This window comes from Sorex araneus, chromosome X, assembly GCF_027595985.1.
Source record: "Sorex araneus isolate mSorAra2 chromosome X, mSorAra2.pri, whole genome shotgun sequence".
NCBI lineage: Eukaryota > Metazoa > Chordata > Mammalia > Eulipotyphla > Soricidae > Sorex > Sorex araneus.
Genome location: NC_073313.1, coordinates 18,275,389 through 18,301,167, shown reverse-complemented (window position 1 = coordinate 18,301,167; position 25,779 = coordinate 18,275,389). Strand labels below are relative to the sequence as shown.

At 38.4% G+C, this 25,779-nt stretch overlaps 1 protein-coding gene across 1 annotated transcript in view; it reads left to right on the top strand.

Annotated features, from left to right (window-relative positions):
• BEND2 (BEN domain containing 2) overlaps window positions 1–25,779 on the top strand; it is a 65,592-nt gene that overhangs the window by 26,349 nt on the left and 13,464 nt on the right. Inside the window, exons 7-13 of the mRNA XM_055120135.1 lie at window positions 1,027–1,164; window positions 2,328–2,477; window positions 5,250–5,387; window positions 8,959–9,078; window positions 10,573–10,665; window positions 21,891–22,010; window positions 24,592–24,786. Of these exons, the coding sequence (XP_054976110.1) occupies window positions 1,027–1,164; window positions 2,328–2,477; window positions 5,250–5,387; window positions 8,959–9,078; window positions 10,573–10,665; window positions 21,891–22,010; window positions 24,592–24,786 (954 nt within the window). The remainder of the gene's footprint in view (window positions 1–1,026; window positions 1,165–2,327; window positions 2,478–5,249; window positions 5,388–8,958; window positions 9,079–10,572; window positions 10,666–21,890; window positions 22,011–24,591; window positions 24,787–25,779) is intronic.

The window sequence follows — 25,779 nt, the reverse complement described above, 5'->3', positions numbered from 1 at the left end:
TAAAATTAAACTTTCTAATGTAAAATCCATTTAGATTTATTACATGTATGTTCAGAAATATTGAAATCCCTTTTACACTTGATCCCTTTCCCCAAAATGGTAACACTTGGTAAAACTACAGTTAAATAGAGCAGTCAAGGTGTTGACAATGGTACAAAGCACATGTAATTGAGATGCCCAGTTTTATTTGTAATTTGTGTATGTGTGTCTGTTTATCTAACACATGGTATGTTTGATCTCTACCATTGCAGTTAAGATGCATAACATTTTATCACCACAAAACCCCTCAGTTGCTTGCTTTTATTATTCTGATACTCATTTCTCTGAGATCCTGACCTTTGACTTCCTCACTGCCTATTTCCAAACTCAGGACTCTATATTATTGATCCGAGAAGTATAATATCAAAGAAACTTTATGGTATATAACCTCTCAGACTTGGTTTTGTTTTACCTGATGAGACACTTATGTTGTTGCATATAACACAACTTCCCTTTCAGTGACTGAGTAGTATTCCTTGGCGTCACCGTGCAGTGATTGATTGCTTTTAGCAGTTGACCTATTGAAGGACATTAGGCTTCTTGCCCCTCCCAAGTTTTGGTATTTAGGAGTAAAACTATTATGACCAGCCATGCACTGATTTTTATACATATGTAAGTTTTGTTTCTCTGTCATCACCGCCAAGAGTGCCATTGTTGGGCCTCATGGTAATAGCATGCTTAGTTTAAGAAAAATCAAGTTTGCAGAGAAATCTGTCATCTTTCATTGTTATCACCAGTGTTATCGGTGATCTGTTTTCTCTAGTCCATGCTTCTATGTTTTTCATTCTTCCTCCATTCCTGGTGTTCTTAATTCTCTTCAGCATATCCTTTCTGTTTAATGAGTTTTCTTTAGCATTTCTGTGTGGGTAAGTCTTCTTAGGACATATTCTTTACATTTTCCTTCATTTTAGATTGTCCTTTCTACAGTTTCCCGAAAGGTAGTTTTATCTTGTATAGCATTAATGTCTGAGAATTCTTTCATTTCAGTTGAAAAATTCATACTGGTTGAAATGCCAGAAATTTCAGAAAACACACTGGAAGAAAGCCTTAAGACAATTAATTCTTCAACATTAGTGGGAAATGATGGTGGCGAATCCTCATCTGGTGGGATCCCACCCAATTTTGGTGAGTTTTAAGTATTAGGCATTACAAGTGGCACTATTTAATTAAGATCCACAGTCCTTATGCAAGCTAGTGGAAATTCATGTTTACTATTTAACTTGCAAGTGTGAGATCAGTGTATATTAACAAGTATGCTCAGAAATAGATTATTGAGATCTCTTTTATATTTGATACCTTTCTTCCAAATATTATCACTTGGTGAAACTTCAGTAGAACCAGGGTGTTGCCAGTGATACAAAATATAGATATTATTGAGATGCTGAGTTTTATATATAATTTGTATATTATGTATCTGTTACGAGTAGATTGGATTTCTGCTGCCAGTTAAGATGCAGAACATTTCCATCATCGTCGAACTCCTCATCTTGCTTGCTCTTTTTTACTGATACTTCTCTGAGATCACCCTTGACTTCCTCACTGCCTGTTTCCAAACTCCTGCCGAACTCCGGATTCTGTAATCTTGTTACTTCAAGAGTATAATATAGAAGGAATTGTGTGTGCCAGAGACAACTTCACAGACTGGAGCGCATTCTTTCCATGTAGGTACAAGTCCTAGCACCACATGGTTCCTGAAGCACTGCTGGTATTGACCCCTGAGCACTGACCCTTGCATGTAACACATCTTCTCCCTTTTTGTGGCTGAATAGTATTCCTTGGCTTTACCATGCAGACTGTTAACAGTTCACCCATTGAAGGACATTAGGCTTCCTGTCCCACCACATTTTTGGTATTTCGGAGTAAAGTTGCTATGACTAGTTGCACACTGATTTTTGTATATGTGTAAGTTTCATTTTTCTGTCATGAATGCCAGGAGTACAGTTATTTGGCCTCATGGTAACATATTCAGTCTGATAAACTAACTGCCTTAACAGTTTTTCAGTGAAGCTGTGCCATTTTGCATTCTTACCAGCAGTGTTGTTAGTGATAAACTTTTCTTCAGTCTGTGCTTCTGCTCTTCTCACTGTTTTTTCTTCCTTCCTGGTGTTCCAGATTTCCTTCCGCATATCCTTTCTGTTTGAGGAGTTTGCTTTAGCTTTTATGTATGGGTAAGTTTTCTCAGGACACATTCTTTTCATTTTTCTTTGTTTTATAATGTCTTTTTTACATTTTCCCTAAAGAGTAGCTTTGCCTTATATAGAATCCACAGTTGAAAATTTGTCTTTCAGATGCTGAAAAATTAATACTTATTGAAGTGCCAGGAAACAGAGAAAGCAGCCTGGAAAATGATTCTGAGAAAATGTATTATCCAGCTTTATTGGGAAATATCAATAACCCCAACGCTGACACTTCATCTGTCCCCATTCCGCCCAATTGTGGTGAGTTTCAAATGATACAGGTAGCACTCTTCATCTGGATTTACCAATATCCTTAATACGGTACAAATTTTTAATTTTGATGTAATTTAAGATTCATTTGGAGTTGTAAGAAATAACAGATTCTCTTTTTAGTTTTCATCTGTTTCCTCCAATGATTACATCTTGTAACTAATGGCATAGTATTCCAGTCTGATGTCGATATAGCTCACCTGTGTTACTGAGATTAACCAATTAACCTTGTATCTGTCTGTGTACTTGTTTCATGTGTGTAGTTAAGGCTTGTACATCTGTACACAAAAATCATGTACCACTAGAGTCAATGTGAAGATCCTTTCATTTACTTACATTGCTCCTTTACAACCTCACTTCTTTTTCCATCCCCTGTGAAGGATCCACCCTTCACACTGCACTGCTAATGGTATTTCTTTTCTGTAATTTTGTCTCTTAAGATTGCTGTATAAGTGGGATAAAAATTACCTTACATTTTGGATTTGAGGTTTTTCCCCTCATAATTCCGTGAAGACTCACATAACTTGTTGTATGCATTCATCATATATTCCTATTGAATAGTATTCCATGCTGTGGATATGCTACATTTTGTTTAACCACTTACTGAAAGACATCTGATATTTTTAAATTTTAATTTTTTAAATTAAACCACAGTGAGATAGTTGCAAAGCTCTCACAACTGAGTTTCAGTCATAAAATGATCGAACACTCATCCCTCCACCAGTGTACATTTTCCACCACCAATGTTCCCAGTATCCCTCCAGCCACTCCCATCCCATCACACCCTCTGCCTCTATGGCAGGCATTTTCCTTTTTACGCTTTGGACATTATGGTTTGCAATATAGATATTGAAAAGCCATCATGTTTGGTCCTTTATCTATTTTCAGCACACATCTCCCATCCTGAGTGATCCCTCCAACCATCATTGAATTAGTGGTTCTTTCCTCGTCCCAACTGCATTCTTCACCAGTACATGAGGCAGGCTTCCAACCATGAAGCAATATTCCTGGCCCTTGTCTCTACTGTCCTTTGGTGTTAGTCTGATATTATGTTACTTAATATTCTACAAATGAGTGCAGTCATTCTATGTCTGTCCCTGTCTTTCTAACTCATTTGACTTAGCATGATACTCTGTCAATCCACTTACTAGCAAATTTCATGACTTCATCTTTTAATAGCTGCATAATATTCTGTTGTGTAGATGTACTGTAGTTTCTTTAACCATTCATCTATTATTGGGCATTTGGGTTGTTTTCAGATTGTAACTATTGTGAACAGTGCTGCAGTGAACATACCAGTGCAGATGTTATTCCTACTCCGCCTTTTTGCACCCCTGAAATATATATCCAAAAGTGGTATTGCTGGGTCATATAGAAGCACAGTTTCTAGTTTTTTGAGGAATTCCCATATTATTTTCCAAAAAGGCTGGATCAGTTTGAATTCCCAAAATACATCTGATATTTTGTCAGATTTTTAGGAGCAGAGCAGATATTTGTATTCCTGTACACATTGAAAGATTTTTTTTGCTATAGTAAGTAAAAAAATAGGTTATTAATTTCCCCCTGGGCACACAAGTAGCCTTGGGTACAACTGGAATGGGGATACTTTCTGCCTATTTGGGTAATAAAGATATATTTCCAAAAAATAACGTTAAAATGTTCAGGTTCCTGGTATTCATGCACACAGTTTTAAGTTACTTATGTAAATGTGTTTTAGTCATAGTCTTTAATTGATGGAAGAGTTACACATGCAAGATTTCAATTTGTGTGTGTGTGTGTGTGTGTGGGTCAAACCTAGGGTTTCACATGTGTAACGCAGGTGTTTTACTTTGAGCTGCACCCTGGCAGCTTTTTTCATTCATGGGCTGTGGAGATAAAGATTTGAGGCACATACCTGCCATGCAGTAGGATCTCAGCTCAGTTCTCCATTGGGGTTGTCTTGGTGGACCCTAGCATCACTGGGCCCCACCACATCACTGGGCTCATGAACTTTGAACTGTTTTGCCTTTACAATTAGGTCAAATATGGCTGTGAGTGATGACCAAGCTCCACTGCTTGGGAGGGCCCCCAAAGTAAAACAAAACAAAATGCATCCTTTGAAGGCCATCCTTTTTTTCTTCAGCTGAGATTGTGATTCAGTGCCAAAAAGTGCTGCTTGGGATCCCCAGACCACCGGAGCTACCCTAGAGGTGTTCAGGACTCTCCAGGGCTCTACCTGGTGAATGTCTGGTGCACTATGTGGGGCCTGGAATTGAAGTTGGATCGAGTATGTGCAAGGCATGTGCTATGTACTGTCTCCCTGGCCCAGGAAATCTGTTTTTTCCTAAGTTTTTAGATATAACAAGTAAAGATATCAGGAACATTTGTGCATGAAATTTGTATAAATGTTTCATTCACTTGTTATAAGTGCTAAGAGTGTGATTGTCAGATCTTAGGATAGTAACATGTTTGATTTTATACAAAGCTACCAGTTTTCCATAGAGGCTTGCCATTTTACATTCCCAACAGCAATGCATTATTGAACCAATCCCTCCAGCCATCTTTCTGATTTTTCAGTGTTATTCCTTTCCCCTGATATTTAAAGATTCCTTCTCATATGATTTTGTGTGAAGGTTTTACTCTAAATGGTCTTCTTTTGAGGACAGTTCTGTCTAGAACAATTAAAAAATGTTTTCCTTTCTCTCAGAATGTCTTTATTTTCCCTTTCCTTAAGAATAATCTCACCCAATATGGAATTCACAGTTAAGAGTTCTTGTCTTGCAGCATTAGAAAAAGTTATACTTGTAGATGAGCCTACAAATGTAGAGCCCAGTGTGCAAGAGAATTCCCAGCCTCCGAGTCAGCCAACTGCTTCGAGTACCCTGAAGCCTACCTGCTATATCTCGGTCATGCCCAATTTGGGTGAGTTTGAAAAGATACATATTTCAACTAGCACTGTTTAATGTAGATTGTCTAATACCAATAATGTAAACTAGTGGTAGTACTTTTTGAAACTAAACTTTCACTGTTGTAGTGATTTCAGATACACACATAATTGTAAGAAATCAAGATCTCATTTATACTTTACCCATTTTTTTCTGGTAAGAACATCTTGCAGAACTGAAATAGAACATCGTAGCCAAGATACTGATATTGAAGCAATGAAAGGTAACTTTGCTTCTCTACCACTGAGTCAAGATATGGAACATTGCCTTCGCCATAGGTTACCTCATCTGCATCTTTTGTATCTATACCCACCTCAGCCCAAGTTCTTGAAGATTGAGATCTATGTGAAATGTTGTGTATTTCAGTTATTTTTTATTTTCACTGCTGTTAGTGTATGGGATAGAGGGCTAGCAGTATTTAGATCAGTTGAAGTGTTAAAGATCTGCACTTCACTGCACTTAGTAAAATTGGCTGTGGCCATTCATGTGCAGGTTTTTGTGCAAAGTTGTTTTAATGTTTGGTAAATAATGCCTGAGAGTGAAAATGCTTGGTTTTGTGGTAATCACATATGTAGTTATGGAAGTAAATAAAACATTTTTCTAGATATTCTGTAGCATTTGACTTTGCTGCCAGCTCTGTCTGCATGATCCACTTTTTCTGCAGCAATGTTTCTGCCACCTTCTTTGTTCTTTCCTTTTTGATGTGCTACATTTTGCTCTTTTATCATTTCATTCTGTTTGAAAACTTTAGTCCTACTCAACTGTAAGTCTGCAAGTAATATAGTTTTATTTTACTTGAAAATATCTTTATCTTCCATTCATTATTTAAAACAATCTGGATGTTCAATTCTTCAGCTTTCTTGAAATATAAATTGTGAAATCAATTTATGATCTATTTGAAGTGTATAATGCGATGTTTTGAGAAACACTTCCATCATCTCGCATATTTACCTTTTTATTTTTTGTGTGGCGAGAATGCTTAAGTTTTCATCTTAATAAATTTCAGTTATACAGTGTTATCAGCTATATTCCTCATGTAACACATTAGCCAGTTTGACTTTACTACTTATAACTGAAAGTTGGCACTTTTAATAGCTTCCCTCAATGACTCCTTTACCCCTCACCCTGCCCTAACAGCTACTATTCTATTTTCACTTTCTATGAATTCAGCCTTTCCACCCATCCTCCAATTCTCTTCCCTTTGTTGTTGTTGCATGGTCTGGAGATTGCACACATTTGCTTGTGGTGTTCTGGGGTCATACACTTGAGATTCTGGGGATTACATTCACAGCACCAGGGATTGAATTTAGTAATGTGGAGCAGTGCAAGGAGATGGAACCTGAGTCCTTATGCATGTGAGGAATATCATCCTACAACTGAGATACACACAGTATCCCTGGGCCTGACTTCTTTTTATTTATTTACGTATTACAGTATACTAAGGAACACACTCAGTACCTTAATCAGCATTTTTATTTTTTAAGATTTCACATGAGTGGTCAGAGGAATAAATAGTACAGGGTTTAAGGCACTTATCTTGCGTGAGGCCAGCCCTGGTTTGATCATTGATACTACATGGTTTCCTAAGCACTGCCTGGAGTGGTACAATCTTCCTTCTTCCCACTTAAAAATAAAAGAATTGTGCACATGAGTTCTTGCGTCTAGTATTTTTCTTTCTCTGCTTACTTCATTTAATATCAGTCACATTAGGTTCATCCACATTGTGCCTGTTGAAAGGTAGTGTTGTCCGATAGAGAATTATTCATTTCTTAAAATATTTTCTTTATAAATTTTGGTAAAAATTCGAGTAAATTCTCTTTTAGAGAAAGAACCCTGAGGTAACCAATTGTCCACTTTTATTAGAATATATAAGCCAAGATATTTCCTCATTATGTCTCTGAAATCTCTCATTTACGTTGAAATTGAATTGTTACTTATGACATGGAGCATATTTAGTCTAGGTTCATCAACATACTTAGTGTAAGATAATAGTACCCTTTTCTATTTTCAGAAAAATATGGATGTACATGCAGCTATAATAAATAATACTGAGAGATCTTAAATTTCTGCTGCCCAATTTTCCCCAAGGATAACAGCTTGTAAAACAATAGAAAACAATCACAGCCAGTACATTAACATACTACCCAGGGATATTACTGAGATGTCTGCATTTTCACTTGCATTCATTTGTGTTTGTGTGTATATTTAGTTGTTTATAATCTTAAACAACTTATGTGGTGGGTTCACATATACTCTGCTACAGATGAAGAGGCAGTGGTAGTGAAAAGAGGTCTCTCACTGCCATCATCCCTTATAGTACCTCTTTTTGTGAACCTTGGAATTTGAACCAAGGTCCTCTATATACAAGGACATGTACCTTACTATTGTTTTACACCCCCAGCCTCACAGTGCCGTTTTAACCATGCCTATCTCTCTTTTTTTTTTTTTTTTTTTTGCTTTTTGGGTCACACCCGGCAATGCACAGGGGTCATTCCTGGCTCATGCACTCAGGAATTACCCCTGGCGGTGCTCAGGGGGACCATATGGGATGCTGGGATTCGAACCCGGGTCGGCCACGTGCAAGGCAAACGCCCTACCCGCTGTGCTATCTCTCCAGCCCCATGCCTATCTCTCTTGACTTAACAGTTTTCCCCTGCTTCCATCTTCAGTCTCTTTCACTGCTGGCAATCACAAATATTTTTACCAGCTCTAGAATTTGTCTCTTCAACATTATTACAAAAAGGGAATCATGGTTTTAAATGGTCTCTTTCTCTTAGTGCAGTTGCCTGGGGACATAGCCACACTGTTGTATGTATAAGCATCCTCATAAAGTTTTAATTACTGAGTAGTGTTTCATGGTTTGGATGCACTATGGCTTATGTACCCATTGAGAACCTCTGTTTCCTTTCTTTGGCTGTAGGGCTAAAGCTTCTATGAGCACTCATTGATAAGTTTTTAATTTCACTCATTCACAAATGTCTTCATTTCTTTGGGATAAATGCCCCAAAGTGTGATTGTTGGAAGTATTAGAAATGGCATGTTTAGTTTTATTTTAAAAATACCTTGACAAGCTGTTTTTCATTGCACCTGTGCCCTTTTCCATTCCTGCCAACATAGGCTATGTTCATATTTCTGCTCTTTACGTCATTCCTTTTCCTCATCTTCTTTTGTCTTTTTGGGTTACACGCAGCAGTGCTCAGGGGTTACTCCTGGCTCTGTACTTGGAATTACTCCTTCTGGTGCTCAGGGCTATATGGGATGCTGGGGATCAAAGCCAGGTTGGCCACGAGGGAGGGAAACACCCTACCTGCTATAGTCTGGCACCTCTTTTCTTTCTTGATGTTCCAGAATTCTTTCTTATATTAGTTTTCTGTTTGAAGATTTTTTTTCCCTTTAGCTGTTTTAAAAGCACAAGTTAGTTAGTGACATATTTTTCCTTTGTCAATGTCTAACATGGAATCATTACTACATTACAACAAAGGATAATTTTATGGTATATAGAATATGAGATTGGGAATCTTACAGTGTTTAAAAAATGTTTTCCTCAGAGGTGGTGGTCAAAACAGAAAACGGCGTGCAGAAGAACACTCAGGTGGTGAATTGCCCATTTTTCTTGGAAAATAGGAGTGGTCAAGATATTTCGTGCTTTTTCTTGCCTGCCAATTTTGGTGAGTTTGAAAGGAAAAGGATGCTTAAAATAGCACCGTTTAAGTAATCCAGGTTTATTAACACCCTTACTATCAGCGAGTATAATTAGAAATTAAAGCAATTAGTTGAAAATAAAGTTTTGAGAAAAGCTTCAACTGCACACGGCAGTTGCTAGAAATAATACAGACATAGACACTTATATCCAGCGATAATGTTTCAAAGAGTATGGAATTAAAACCATTTTTTAATCAAATCATTATGTGATACACAGTTACAAGGTTGATCATAAATTTCGGCCATACAATGTTTTAATACCCATTCTTTCATCAGTGTGCATTTCTCACCACCAGTGTCCTAGTTTTTGTCCTGTCCCCCTCCCTACCTGCCCCCCTCCACTCCAGCCTGCCTCTATCCCAGGCAGTTTTCTTCTTTCTTTCTCTCACTCTCTTAACTTGTGGACATTACAGTTTGCAATTTCTGTACTGAGACGTTATGTATATCCCTTTACCTACTATTTTTAGCACTTAGTTCTTGTCCAGAGTGGTCATTTTTCCCAGCTGTTATTATTTTACTGATCTCTTCTCAGTGATAGAAATAATGATACAATTCACAAATTTTGAGATACCCTAGATTTTATGTTTGTGTATATATATGGATAGTCAGTTTTATAGTAATTCATGACTTGTACTGGTTTCATATCCTTTATCACAGTCCATATTTGGAACATTTCTGTCACCACAGGGATCATTTACCACACGTAAAAACCATGCCTTATTTTTCTTTCTCACGTTTTTACTCCTTGGTCATGTCCTTGGCCATGTCCCACCTTTGAAAATAGTAACATGCTGTTGATCTTTACAATTTTGTCATTTCAAGAGTTTGATATAAATGAATCACGTTGTACATAAACTTTAGGGGTTGCCTTTTTTCAGTCACTGTAAATCTGGAAAGCCATCCAATTTGCTGTCTGTGTATTAGTAATTCTATCTATTGCTAAGTAATATTCCATCAATGGGTATATCATGTTTTTATCTGTTCACCAGATACTGGCTTGTCTCTAGTCTGGGGCTATAAGAAGTAAAGCTTCTGTAAGCAATTATGTATAGGTCTGTGTGTATACAGTTTTTTGTTTTCCTGTGATAATACTCCAAAACACTGTTGCTAGATCCTATGCTAATGGTAACTAGAGTTTTATAAAATAATGTCAAACCTTTCCATTGTAGCTGTACTATTTTGTATTTATGTATGATATAGTTTCTCTACTTTCTATTGCTCTTTCTCATACTTTGAAGAAACCTCATTTATAATATTCCTTTAGTCTTTAACTCTTTCTTTAGCTATTTAAGGATAAATCTGTTTCTTGTAAGAAATGTTTTTCCTTTGTTTAAGGATATCTTTATTTTTCTCCATTCCTGAAGGATAATTTCAACTAGTGTAAAAGTCACTACTGAGGTTTTTTTTTTGTCTTTTAGCACTTGGAAATGTCTTTACATATTTAAATGTTGTTCAAACAGAGTTGAAACCAGAAACAAGTCAGTCAACTTTAAGGAAAACTAATGGTGCCCCAGATGATAATTCAGAGTCTTTGGTCTCCACTGAGGGTGTTGGTAAGTTCTATGCAATAGATACTATAAATAGCTTTTAAATCTTGATTAATCAGTGTTCACGATATTCTTTTTTTTCTTTTCTTTTTTTAAATTAATTTATTTTTTAATTAGTGAATCACCGTGAGGGTACAGTTACAAATTTATACATTTTCGTGCTCGTGTTTCCCTCATACAATGTTCGAGAACCCATCCCTTCACCAATGCCCATTCTCCACCACCAATAAACCCAGCATCCCTCCCACCCCCCAATTCCATCTCCCCCCATCCCACACTGCATCTGTGGCAGGGTATTCCCTTTTGTTCTCTCTCCAATTGGGTGTTGTGGTTTGCAATAAGGGTGTTGAGTGGCCTTCATGTTAAGTCTCTAGTCTACTTTCAGCATGCATCACCCTTCCCCCGCATGGCCTCCAATCACATTTTACTTGGTGTTCCCTTCTCTATCTGAGCTGCCTTTTCCCCAGAATGTGAGGCCAGCTTCCAAGCCATGGAGTCAACTGTCTGGTACTTATTTCTACTATTCTTGGGTGTTAGTCTCCTACTCTGTTATTTTATATTCCACAGATGAGTGCAATCTTTCTATGTCTGTTTCTCTCTTTCTGAGTCATTTCACTTAGCATGATACTTTCCATGTTGATCCACTTATATGAAAAGTTTATGACTTCATTTTTTCAAACAGCTGCATAGTATTCCATTGTATAGATGTACCAAAGTTTCTTTAACCAGTCATCTGTTCTCGGGCACTCAGGTTTTTTCCAGATTCTGGCTATTGTAAACAGTGCTGCGATGAACATATAAGTGCAGATATCATTTCGACTATACTTTTTTGCTTCTCCAGGATATATTCCCACTAGTGGTATTGCTGGGTCAAATGGGAACTCAATTTCTAATTTTTTGAGAAGCATCCATATTGTTTTCCAAAAGGGCTGAACCAGTTGGCATTCCCACCAGCAGTGTAGAAGGGTCCCTTTCTCACCACATCCTCTCCAACAGCGGTTGTTTTTGTTCTTTTGGATGTGTGACAGTCTCTGTGGTGTGAGGTGGTGTCTCATGGTTGTTTTTTTTTTAATTTTAAAATTTATTTATTTATTTATTAATTATTTTTTACGAGGTTTTTTTTTTCTTTTTGGGTCTCATCCGGCGATGCACAGGGGTTACTCCTGGCTTTGCACTCAGGAGTTACTCCTGGCGGTGCTCAGGGGACCATATGGGATGCGGGGGATCGAACCCAGGTCGGCCGCGTGCAAGGCAAACGCCCTACCCGCTGTGCTATCGCTCCAGCCCTACTAGTTTATTTTTAATTAGAGAGTCATCGTGAGGGTACAGTTACAGATCCATACATCTTTGTGCTCATGTTTCCCCCATACAAAGTTTGATAACCCATCCCTTCATCAGTGCCCATTCTCCACCACCAGTAAACCCAACATCCCTCCCCCCCTCCCCAGTCCCGTCTCCCCCCACCCCACCCTGCCACTATGGCAGGGAATTCCCTTTTGTTCTCTCTCTCTCTGATTAGGTGTTGTGGTTTGCAATAAAGGTATTGAGTGGCCATTGTGTTCAGTCTCTAGTCTGTATTCGGCCCGCATCACCCTTCCCCCACATGACCTCCAACCACATTTTACTTGGTGGTCCCTTCCCTGAGTTACCCAGAATGAGAGACCAGCCTCCAAGCCATGGAGTCATGGTTGTTTTGATCTGCATCTCCCTGACGATTAGTGATGTAGAGCACTTTTTCATGTGCCTTTTGGCCATTCGTATCTCTTCCTTGGGAACGTTTCTGTTCATTTCTTCAGCCCATTTTCTGGTGGTGTTGAATGTTTTCTTCTTGTAGAGTTCAACCAGTGCCTTATATACCCTTGATATCAGCCCTCTATCTGATGGGTATTGGGTGAATATCCTTTCCCATTCTGTAGATTGTCTTTTTATTCTGGTCACTGTATCTTTTGTGGTGCAGAAGCTTTTTAGTTTAATGTAGTCCTATTTGTTTATCTCTGTTTCCACTTGGTTGGCCAGTTGCATGTCATTTTTTTTGTTTGTTTGTTTGTGTTTTTTTTTCACACCCAGTGATGCACAGTTATTACTCCTGGCTCTGCACTCAGGAATCACCCCTGACAGTGCTCAGGGGACCATATGGGATGCTGGGAATTGAACCCGGGTCGGCCGCGTGCAAGGCAAACGCCCTACTCGCTGTGCTATTGCTCCAGCCCCTGCATGTCATCTTTAAAGATACCTTTATCTTCAATATCGTGGAGGGTTTTGCCGACCTTGTCCTCAATGTACCTTATGGTTTGTGGTCTGATGTTGAGGTCTTTAATCCATTTTGATCTGACTTTTGTGCATGATGTCAGTTCGAGGTCTAAGCCCATTATTTTGCATGTGGTTGTCCAGTTGTGCCAGCACCATTTGTTGAAGAGACTTTCCTTGCTCCACTTCACATTTCTTGCTCCCTTATCAAATATTAGATGATCATACATTTGGGGTTGTGTGTAGGGAAATTCCGCCCTGTTCCATTGGTCTGCGGCTCTGCCTTTGTTCCAGTACCATGCTGTTTAAATTGTTAACGCTTTGTAGTAAAATTTAAGGTTGGGGAGGGTGATGCCTCCCATTGTCTTTTTCCCAAGAATTGTTTTAGCTATCCGTGGGTGTTTGTTGTTCCATATGAATTTCTGGATTGCTTGATCCATTTCTTTGAAGAATGTCATGGGTATCCTTATAGGGATCGCATTGAATCTGTATAATGCTTTGGGGAGTATTGCCATTTTGGCAATGTTGATTCTCCCTATTCATGAGAAGGGTATATGTTTCCATTTCTTCATGTCCTCTTTTATTTCATGGAGTAGTGTTTTATAGTTTTCTTTGTAGAGGTCTTTTACTTCCTTGGTTAGGCTGATTCCGAGGTACTTGATTTTCTGTGGCACGATTGTGAATGGGATTGCTTTTTTCATGTTCCTTTCCTCTGTCTCATTGTTTGCATATAGGAAGGCATGGATTTTTGGGTCTTGATTTTATAGCCTGCAACTTTACTCTATAAGTCTATTGTTTCCAAGAGTTTCTTAGTAGAAGCTTTAGGCTTCTCTAGATATAGTATCATATCGTCTGCGAATAGTGAGAGTTTGATTTCTTCCTTTCCTATCTGGATGCCCTTAATCTCTTTTTCTTGTCTAACAGCTATCGCAAGTACTTCCAGTACTATATTGAAGAGAAGTGGTGAGAGTGGGCATCCTTGTCTTGTTCCTGATCTTAGAGGGAAGTCCCTTAGGTTTTCCCCATTGAGGATAATGCTTGCCGTAGGCTTGTAGTAGATGGCTTTGACTATCTTGAGGAAAGTTCCTCCAAAACCCATTTTGGTGAGGGTTTTCATCATGAACGGATGTTGGATCTTGTCAAATGCTTTCTCTGCATCTATTGATATGATTATATGTTTTTTTTTTATCTTTACTCTTGTTGATATGATGGATTATGTTGATTGATTTCTGAATGTTAAACCATCCTTGCATCCCTGGGATGAATCCCACTTGGTCATGGTGCATGATCTTTTTTTTTCTTTTTGGATCACACCCGGCGATGCACAGGGGTCACTTCTGGCTCATGCACTCAGGAATTACCTCTGGAGGTGCTCAGTGGACCATATGGGATGCTGGTATTCGAACCTGGGTCGGCTGCATGCAAGGCAAACACCCTACCTGCTGTGCTATCACTTTAGCCCCTGTATGATCTTTTTGATGAGTTGTTGGATCCTATTTGCTAATACTTTGTTGAGGATCTCTGCATCGGTGTTCATCAGGGATATTGGTCTATAGTTTTCTTTGTTAGTGGTGTCTTTGTTTGCTTTTGGTATTAGGGAGATGTGTGCTTCATAGAAACTATTTGGGAGAGTTCCTGTTTTTTCAATTTCCTGGAAAAGCTTGAGGAGAACTGGCAACAGGTCTTCTTTAAATGTTTGGAAGAATTCGCCAGTGAATCCATCTGGACCTGCGCTTTTGTTTTTGGGGAGATTTTTGATTACAGTTTCAATTTCCTTGATATTAATGGGCTTATTCAGGTATTCCAAGTCTTCTTGGTTCAGTCTTGGGAGATTGTAGGAATCAAGGATTTCATCCATTTCTTTTATTTTCTCATGTTTTGTGGCATACAGACATTTGAAGTAGTCTCTGACGATCTTTTGAATTTCATTGCTTTCTGTTGTGGTGTCCCCCTTTTCATTCCTGATTTGGTTTATTAGGCTTCTCTCTCTCTTTCTTTGTGAGTCTTGCTAGTGGTTTGTCAATATTGTTTATTTTCTCAAAGAACCAGCTCTTGGTTTCATTGACCTTTCAGATTGTTTTCTGGTTTTCCATGTCGTTAATTTCTCCTCTAATTTTTATTATTTCTTTATTTCAGTCTGGTTTGGGTTCCTTTTTCTGGTCCTTTTCTAAGGCCTTGAGCTGTGAAGTCAAGCTATCTATGTAGGCCCTTTCTTCCTTTCTAAGGAATGCTTGCAGAGCTATAAATTTTCTCCTTAACACAGCTTTAGCTGCGTCACATAGATTTTGGTAGCTCGTGTCTTCATTCTCGTTTGTTTCGAGGTATCTCTTGATTTCTTCCTTGATTTCCTTCCTGATACAGTCTTGTTCAACACTGAGCTGTTTAATTTCCAGGAGTTTGTTTTGATTATTTGCATCTGTGTGTGATTAGCTTCTATCTTCAGCGCATCATGGTCTGAGAAGATAGTTGATACAATTTCTATTTTTCTGATTTTATTGAGGTAAGTTTTGTGGCCCAGTACATGGTCTATTTTGGAAAATGTTCCGTGTGCACTGGAAAAGAATGTGTATTATTCTTTTTTGGGGTGTAAAGCCCTGTATAGGTTTATTAGGCCTCTCTCTTCTATTTCTTCTTTCATAGTCCGTGTTTTGTCCGTGTTTTTGCTGAGTTTTGTTCTTGTCGATCTATCCAGAGGTGAGAAGGCAGTGTAAGTGTTTATGATATTCTTAGTGGTGATTTTTCAAAGTTAAACTTTACGTTTTAAGACATTTCAGAATCACGTTTAGGTATAAGAGTGTAAACTTTATCCAATTTCACCCAATTTAATATTTTAAAAATCAATAAAATAAAACTTAGAAGTTATTCAGATGCTCCCAGCTTTACTTACACTCTTTGATTGTATGTGTTTAACAGTTATCTGCATTTTGGGGATACCTTCAGATTTAGGTATTCACTGTACTTAAGACATAGAACTTTTCTGTTTTTTTTTTCCAAGAAACCACTTGAAGCCTTTCTGTAACCACACCCACATCCATCATATCATTCATTCCCTGATTTATTTTTTAAAACATTAAGAGATAATACTAATAATGGTTTCTCATGGACGTAATTCCAATACCACACTATCACCATTCTACCCATCTCCCTCCCCTAGAAACCTCAGTCCCCCTCCCTTTCACCCCCTTTTTACCCTTAACCTAGGTAAGTACTAATATATTCTCCCTCTGTATAATTTTCATTGTAGCACTGTCTTCCCATTGTTCATCGATTTGCTCAAGCGGGCACCAGTAATGTCTCCATTGTGAGACTTGTTACAGTTTTTGGCATATCGAAAACCCAATGGGTAGCTTGCCAGGCTCTGCTGTGCAGACGGGATATTCTCGGTAGCTTGCTGGGCTCTCTGAGAGGGACGGAGGATTTGAACCTGGGTCGGCCACGTGCAAGGCAAATGCCCTACCCGCTGTGCTATCGCTCCAGTCCCTTTATAATTTAGTCATTCCAAACTAGTGTACATATAAGTAGTTTTGTTTTTATTGACGATAACTAATTTGTGGTATAGTTGTACCACAATTTATTCACCCATTAAAGGATATCTGGATTGTCTGCACATTTTGGCTAGTAAGAATGAAATACTCCTTACATTGTGTGAACTCTTGTGTAAAGGTTTCTGTGTGAATATTTTGATACTTCTGTGACTAGAGCCCAAGAGTACAATTACTGAATGGTGTGGTAATTATAATTTTAGTTATACAGGAAATGGTAGAATTTTTCCAGAATGATTATACTGTTTCCTATTCTGCCATCAATGTATGAATAATTCAGTTTTTCTACATCTTCACCAGCATGATGTTTTTACTATTACTGAACTTAGTCATTCTTATGAGTGTATAGTAATACTTCATGATGTTTTTCATATTTGTTCTCCCTTGGATAATAATGTTTACTGCCTATTCATGTGCTAATTCACAATTAATGCTTTCCTTTGAAATAGTTTTTTTTAATTCTTTCTTTTTTATTTAAATTTTTTTATTTTATAAATTTGTTTACAATGTTCCATTACATTCAATATTCAAACACTAATCCTAACACCGTTACACCATATTTTGGGTGTTTCCATCCCGAATCCCAATCCCTGACCCAAAGCAGAACTGAGATAATATATTTTGTGTTGTTTGTTATCAAAAATCGCTGAAAGTGCTACAAAAATATCTTTAGAGGAAAGAGGGTGGGGATTGTTGTATTTTACCCAGGGGTCATTAAGCCCTTCTATAAAAGATCATTAACATATTGTTAGAGGTTGAGCATTGTGTTCTTTTATATAAATATATCTGTGAAAAGTATTTCCCTCTAAGATTGGTTGCCTCGTACTTTGTACCCTATCTAATGCGGTGCAGTACTCTTGGAGTATGGGTCAGGTACGTGATATGAAGTGTCGTGTGGCCACAAATGCAGCCCACGCGGTCCAGGAATAGGTTCACTCATGAATGAGGCTCAGCCCAAGTGGCAGTGTGCATGGTAGCCCTAGAGTCCTGGAGGTTTTCAGCTGCCGGGGCTGGGTCCCCTGGGGCAGGGAGGGGTCTCACCCGCCCCCCTCTAGGGCGCCCCAAGTGAAACAGCCTAGTGCAGTGTCCCACAGCATGATTATGGCAAGCGTCATGTAATCTTGTTGGTGGCCAGTGACGAGATTTTCTGGCACCAGCCAGAGGTGGCTTACGGGCATGACTGCTGAGTTGCCGGAGACAGCGGGACATGGGTCCTCTTAAATTTTTTTTTAGGGCTTAAAATTTTTAATAAAAAATATTTTTAATAGTTTAATCACATGGTTATACTAGTATTAATGATTTTAGTTGATGTACATTGTTATTGCATCACCATCAAAGTGCTCACATCCCTCCACCACAAATTAATTCTATTTTAAGTTATATATTTTCACTAGTGTGTGACAATTACAGTTTTGGTGTATATAGTTACCTCATGACTACCAAAATGCCTAAGACCCTACACAGTGCCCTTGTGATATTTGCAGACCATGTCATGGCTCCCCACCCTTTCTTCCAATCTGGCATTTTCAAGTCAAGGCATCAGATTTTTTACTTCACTGGGTTCCTTTTGTGTCTGTATTTTTAGTTTCATTCTTTGCTATTTATATATTGCAGTCTTTTTGCTTATTTTGAATTTGTTCTTAGTTTTTGGTATACATAACTTTAAATTTGAAATCTGATTCTGCTCTATTTTTCTTTTTTCTTTTTATTTATTTATTTTTTATTAATTTATTTATTAGTGAGTCACAGTGAGGGTACAGTTACAGATTTATACATTTTCGTGCTCATGTTTCCCTCATACAAAGTTCGAGAACACATCCCTTCACCAGTGCCCATTCTCCACCACCAATAAACCCAGCATCCCTCCCCCCACTGTGGCAGGGTCTTCCCTTTTGTTCTCTCTCTCTAATTAGGTGTTGTGATTTGCAATAAAGGTGTTGAGTGGCCATTGTATTCAGTCTCTAGTCTACATTCAGCACACTTCACCCTTCTGCATTGCCTGCAACCACATTTTACTTGGTGTTCCCTTTCTGCTCTATTTTTCTAATGTAAGATTTCCATAAGTTTTACAGTAATGCTTTAGTTGCAGCCCCTGTATTTTGATGTGTCATATAGTCATTAAATTCCATGAATTTCATTATTTTCTTGGAGTCGTTCTCTTTGATGGCATTATGTAAGAGTGTACCACATAATTTCTAAATGTTTGAATCTTTTTTCTTTAGTTTTATTCCATTATGATAAAAATGTACTTTCTATCATTTTATTTAAAATTTTTTGAGAGTTTTTCTTCAATTCAAGATGTGGGCTATCTTGGTCAACAATTCACATTTTAAAAATGTATGGGGTCTGGGGAGATAGTACAGTTGTTTGGGCTCTTGCCTTGCATTCGACTGCCACCCTGCATACCGTATGATTCCTCAGGCCCTATCAGGAATGATTCCTGAGCGCTAGAGCTAGTAGTCAGCCCCAAGCATAGCTGGGTGTGGCCCCAAACCAAACCAAACAGTTTATTGCTTTTATTGGGTAAACGGTATTTTATTGAGAATCTTGTTGGTTGATTATATTATATGTCTTTATAATGTCTTTATAAGTCTTTTATGTTATTATTGATTTTTGGTCAGCTTGTTCCATCAATTGCTGAGAGGAGCCTGCTAAACTCTTCTTCAGTGATCTAATTGAAATCTTTCAGTTTCCTATTTTTTTTCATGTATTTTGAGATTGTTGTTTGGTATGTTGGAGTCTGAAGTAACATTCAGGATCATTATATTAAGGTTGTTCTTTAATTCTAAACAATCTAGTAACTTCATCTGATAGTAATATAGCTTCTCTCATTTTTGTGGGTAGAAGAATTAATATTGTATATGCATGCAGTTGTCTTTTTACCTTAAACCCACATAAGTCAGAATTTGTAGATTCTTATAAATAGCATATAATTGGTCTTTTAAAAATATTATTGGGGGGGCTGGAGCGATAGCACAGCGGGTAGGGCATTTGCCTTGCACGCGGCCGACCCGGGTTCGATTCCCAGCATCCCATATGGTCCCCCAGCACCTCCAGGAGTAATTCCTGAGTGTAGAGCCAGGAGTAACCTCTGTACATCGCTGGGTGTAACCCAAAAAGAAAATAAATAAATAAAATAAAATGGCTCTATTTAAAAAAAAAAAAAAGTAAGAGGCAAAAATATTATTGGGGAGCTGGAGCAATAATACAGTTGAGTTCTTGCGTTCTTTATTTTTATTGTTGAACAGTATTCTGTGTTACTGGCTTTATCAGTTGGCTTAACCATTTGCCTGTTGAAACATGTCCGGGTGGTTCACCTGTTTTTATTCTCTTGTATAGAATAGCCAAGAACACTCGGCTGCATGTATCCAGTCATCAGACTCCACATGGTGCCTTGATTAACACAGCTCCTTGCCAGGAACAATCCCCAAGCACAGAGTTGGGTATTGCCAGATGTGACTCAATCCTCCCCCAAACAACAAATACCTAAATCTGCAATGTGACATAACACAGCCAATTGTGATGTCACAAAAACTTGGAGCTGAGTGTTATTCATACTTGTGTTTTTGAAAATGTTGCATCACTGATCCCTTCGATAGTGTCAACTTCCCTCCACCAATGTTCCCAGGTTCCCTCTCCTACCCCACTGCCCTAGCCCCAGCCTGCCATCTTGACAGATACCTTTTAAGTTCAGTTATTAAAGTTTGGGTCTTAAAATTTCAGTGTTGTTGATTCTGTGGTTTGGATATTTAGCTGTAGCATTACTTAACACCACTGATGTACCTTGAATTCCCTTGACCCCTGCCTCTGTTGCTTCTCATGTATCTCTTCTCCCCTTCCCTTTTGCTTTAAATACCTCCCCTTTAAACCATTGGATTTCCTCATCCAGTAACTCTAAATACCGCACCTAAGTGATAATCATCATTGTTTGTCCTTCTGGCTTCATTTAACATGATATCTTCCAGTTCCATCCATGTTGCAGCAGGTTGCATGATTTTATCATTCCTTACAGCTACATCATATTTCACTATATATGTATGTATGTGTGTACACACACTGCATTCTTCATGATCCACTGATGTGTCCTTTTGAATGAGTATTTCTCCATCTTGGGGGTTGATACCTAGATACCAAGATGTGGGATTTCTGGATCATGTAGTAACTTAATTATTACTTTTCTGAGAAATTGTCACCTCCACTGAAGTTGAACCAGGCAACATTCCCACTGATGGTAGGTTTAGTTTTAAAAGAAACTGTCAGTATCTGAAGATGTATTGAGCAGTTTGTTGCTGGTTGAGCCTTTTGTGTTACTACTTTTGCTTATTGGGCTTCTATGCTACTTTTCCAACTAATTTGCTGTACTCCTACTGTGCGATCAGTATTGTGGAATTTGGGGGTGTTGTATAGTTGTGTATGCAACTGCTCACTCCAGAGCTGTATAGAACTGGGATGATTCCTCTGCTTTATATCTCTTCTGAGATTAGTTATGAAGCTGTGAGGCTGGGCCTTTTATAGACTAGAGGCTGTAGGATGTGGGTGTGACTTCTGGGCCTGTCATGATTTTCACAAATTTTATTTTACTGAACTATTTCTTTATAATTCCATTTGCAATTTTTTTAACCACTATAAAAAGATTATTTCGTGCTTTCTAAGGGGACAGACTTGTGTGGTGAGGGGTGGGAAACTGGGAACAGTAGTTGAGGGAGGGTCACACTCTTGTGGGACTGGTGTTGCAACAATGAATGCCTGAGACTACTGTATTATATAAACAGTTTTGTAAACCATAGTGTTGAAGTAAAGTTAGAAAAAAAGAAACTGCCAAACTGCTTTTCATTGTGATTCTTCCATTTTATATTGTTTTCTGCAGCAAATGAATGAGTTTTTATGCATGGGTGCTTTTGCTCTGTTGTTTTCTCATCTTCTCAGTGCTTGCAGATTCCTTTGTAATCATTACCTTTTTGTTGGAAGATCTTCATTTTGCTGTTCTTTAAGACTAAGGCTGTAATGACAAATACTTTTAGGTTTTGTGGGTTTGAGAAGTTTTTCTTCTTCTTCTTCATGCTTGAAAGAATACTTTGCTGAACATAGACTTTATGGTTGAGAGTTTATTTTTCTTTTAGTTTTTTTGGGGGATGGGTGCTTCTGAGTGGTGTTCAGGAGGTCTGGGGACTCAGTAACCATTCTCAGTCACCAGACCTGCAGTTCTATGCAAAGGCCTGAGGATGCAACACTGCTTGGACCATTCAGTACCAGGGATACCACTGTCACCCTGCTGGCATTGGGAGCCTCCAGGGCCACGATGGCTACAGCCTTTGTGGACCTCAGGGATTCACCAAACTTTGCTATATGAACCATGTGGTACCAGGAATTGAACTTGGGTCAGGTGTATACTAGGCATGTACCCTAACCACTGGTCCCATCTTTTGACTTTTCTACTTGTAGAAATAATAAAAACAGAAGATGAGGAAAACCTCGCTGGGACATCGAAACAGCCAACTACACCGGGAGATGACAGTGATCAAGGTTGTGCCTTATCATCTTACAGTACTACCTCCTTTTTGGGTGAGTGTGAAGTGATGCATATTTTAGATGGCGGTGTTTAACCAGTATTCTTCAATGTTCATGAAATAAGATATTGGAAGCTCTTTGTTTTCTCTTTTGAAGGTTAAACTTTAGGCAATATTAAAAATAATTTCTAACATTCATTAAATGTGCCTTATGTGCAAGGCATTATGCTAATCAGTGGGTGTGTCTTTGTCCCCCTGTTAACCTTTATAATGGTTCCATGATGTAGATACAGTAATTACTCTCATTCCCTAAGACATCGAACTGGTGAGTGGCAGTTCCAGAACTCTTTAACTGTACATTCTGACATCAGAGCTCCTGTTTCTTAACATTGTGTTGTATAGTACAGTAGGCCACAGTGGCAGAGAGATAGAAACCCTAGGTTTTGTGGTCAATAGGGCAAGCCTTCCTAGTATTTTATATTCTCTTTGCTTGTCTAGTTTGAAGTAACAAAAGTTCCTTAGTATCCTAGCTTAGGACTCAACAGACTCTTTTCTGTATGGAGGGCTGGAAGAGGGACTATTATAGGTTTTGTGGGTCTATATAAGTACATACCTCTATTACAGTATTGTGGACGCAGCTACCAAGGTGGATAGAAAAATGAGTGTGGCAGTGTGCCCCTGCAACTTCATTTACAAAAACCCATGGCAGAATTAACCTGGTGACTATAGTTTGTCTACTGTCCTAAAGGAGAGACTTCACTTACGTGGTCTGGCTAACTCTGCTAAAAGAAACTTTGAAAGCTGTACATTTTGTGCTAAAGGTTGTTGGGACCGGCCAGAGCAATAGTACAGCAGGGAGGTACAGTGTTCTTTGCCTTGCACAGGGCTGACCCGGGTTCGGTCCCCGGCATTCCATATGGTCCCCCGAGCACCACCAGGAGTAATTACTAGTGCAGAACCAGGAGTAACCCCTGAGTATCACTGGGTATGGCCCAAAAAGAAAAAAAAAGAAAAAAGATACCCCAAAACAAGCAAAGGTTGTTGGGAGAATAAGATGGTAGAAACTTTCTGGAGGAGAAGTTGTACAAATACCCTTATTTATGCCAGTTAAGTTAGTCTCTGGCATAAATAAGCAAATATAAAGTGATGTTTGCATTAAAATATTGGTACAAGAATGTTCTTTTTTACGGTGCTGGGGTACAAGCCCAGGTCTCAAATTTGCAAGGCATGTGCCTTTGCCACTGAGCCACAGCTCAACCATGAAAAATTTAAATAGCCAAATAAGCAACCATAGGACTTAGTTAATGATTCCTGGATTATCTATATACTATGTAAGACAGCAAAACATAATGGTTATCGTAAGAGTATGGGTTTCCAAGTCAGATGGTCTGGATTCAAATTCCAACTCCTTATTGGACTTCAAGCCACTTCTCTAAATTAAATACTAATTTCTTCACCAGTGAAATAACAAACATATTACTTAACATAATCGTGAGGATTAGATATGATAATTATTTGAAAACTTTTAACACGGTGTCCAGAGCTTAAGTACAACATAAAACTCACCTGTCAAAGAATCCATGACAGGAATGCAAACGTGAAAGAAAAAAGAAAGAAACTGGAGAAAAGCTTAAAAAATAATACTAAACAAAAACAAGGTTTCAAAATCATATTTAAGCTGTTTTACAAGGCATAAAAATAGAAAAGAATGCAAGATAGCAGGTTAGTGTGATAGAGCTCTTGCTTATAAACTGACATTTTAAAGTTGGTAACTTGGTTTTAGAACAGACAGTATGACCTTTTTCAAATAACTTACCTCCTCTAGGCATCAGTTTTCTCATATACTAAGAACATGGGAGGAAATTGATTAAACTGAACTCATCAATATAAAATATATAGGGCAGTGCATCACACATATTCAGCAAATGGTAGATGTTTGGATTTTTAATTATAACAAATTACTTTTAAAAATGTCTTCAGCAGGGCCTGGAGCGATAGTGCAGCGGGTAGGGCATTTGCCTTGCACGCGGCCGACCTGGGTTCAATCCCCGGCATCCCATATGGTGCCCCAAGCACTGCCAGGAGTAATTTCTGAGTGGAAAGCCAGGAGTACCCCCTGAGCATCGCTGGGTATGACCCAAAAAGCAAAAAAAAAAATGTCTTCAGCGGCTGGAGCAATAGCACAGTGGGTAGGGCGTTTGCCTTGCATGAGGCCGACCCAGGTCTGATTTCCAGCATCTCATATGGGCCCCCGAGCACCACCAGGAGTAATTCCTGAGTGCATGAGACAGGAGTAACCCCTGTGCATCGCTGGGTGTGACCCAAAAAGCAAAAAAATGTCTTCAGGGAGCATGTATTCACTTAGTTATAGAGTTCTGATTATGAGATGTTAACATAGATATCTTGGACTCAAGAATAAAATGTATTCAAGACATTGAACAGGTTAACTCAGGTATAGCAAATTTAAGAATAGTAAAGGTGAAGAATCTTAATATTCAAATGGCATCAGAGACCTGTTTAAGGAAAGGTATAAAAATAGAGTATAAATTTGTGAATCAGAGATTAAGATGTTAATGGGGGACATTTCATGGTAGCCTTGCATGAAGGAGAAGTATTTTACATTTCCTATATTTCAGCTTATCTTGGTGATCCAAGAAGAAATGTCAGGATACTTAGTCATCATTTGACAATTGCACAACAGAAGAGCAGTCCTGAGCATGCAATCTGCTACCTGGTTGGCATTGTGTTCTCAAACGAAATCATGGCTTACAGTTCATCAGAAACCAAAAATAACCAACCCCTGGATTCAAACAAAGTGGCTGCAATCAGAGGTATGGCAATTCATTATGGAATCTTCTGTCATTCTCATTTGGTAACCTTACTGGTAGTTGAAATAGTAATGAAAAAGTGTGTAAATCTTAAACTGTACATATTTTCCACTTGTCAGATATCAATTTTTTTTTGCTTTTTGGGTCACACCCAGCAATGCACAGGGGTTACTTCTGGCTCATGCACTCAGGAATGACTCCTGGCGGTGCTCGGGGGACCATATGGGGTGTTGGAAATTGAACCTGGGTTGGCCGCATGAAAGGAAAATGCCCTACCTGCTGTGCTATCCCTCCAGCCCCAGTTTTCAAAATTTTTAATTAATAAGTGACAACTATTATTTTGGTGAAACAAAACTTTTATTAAGATTTATTCAGAGAGATGTGAGGGAGAAAAAGAAAGATAGGAAAGGAGAGGAGAAAGGTAAATGTGTTCAAGAGAGAACACAGGCACTAAAGAAACATAAAGATAAGCAAGGGAGAACATGGATCAGAAGCACAAGTCATGTGTGACAACTTTTAAGGAATAAAACTAGTTCATAAACTGGAAGAACCAAAAGTTGTGCTGATTATGATTGTATATAGTTGATAAAGTCAGTTCTTAAGGATGAATTTTGGTACTGAAATGTAAAGAAAAAGTCAAAATGTGGGTGAATGAAACATATGTAAGTGCTAGTCATTGGCAAGACAGAAATAGCCTCTCAGGGTTAATCAACTTTAGTCTCCCGCTTTCTTGCCTTCTAGAAATGTTTATGGAAATCTTTGAACTAGTAGGCACCAATGATACAACAACAAATTATTATTTCTGACTTGAAGGATTTCACAGATCTTTAACAATATAGAAAGGGACCTAATGAGGCAAACTAATTCCTATCTGGCATGGCAATGTGTAGAACCATAGATTGCAGAGCAACTACTTTGAGGTCATAATGGAAGACTTACTAAGGACAAGACCTTTGAGCTAGATTACGAAAGATTCCTTAACTCCAAAGAAAAGAG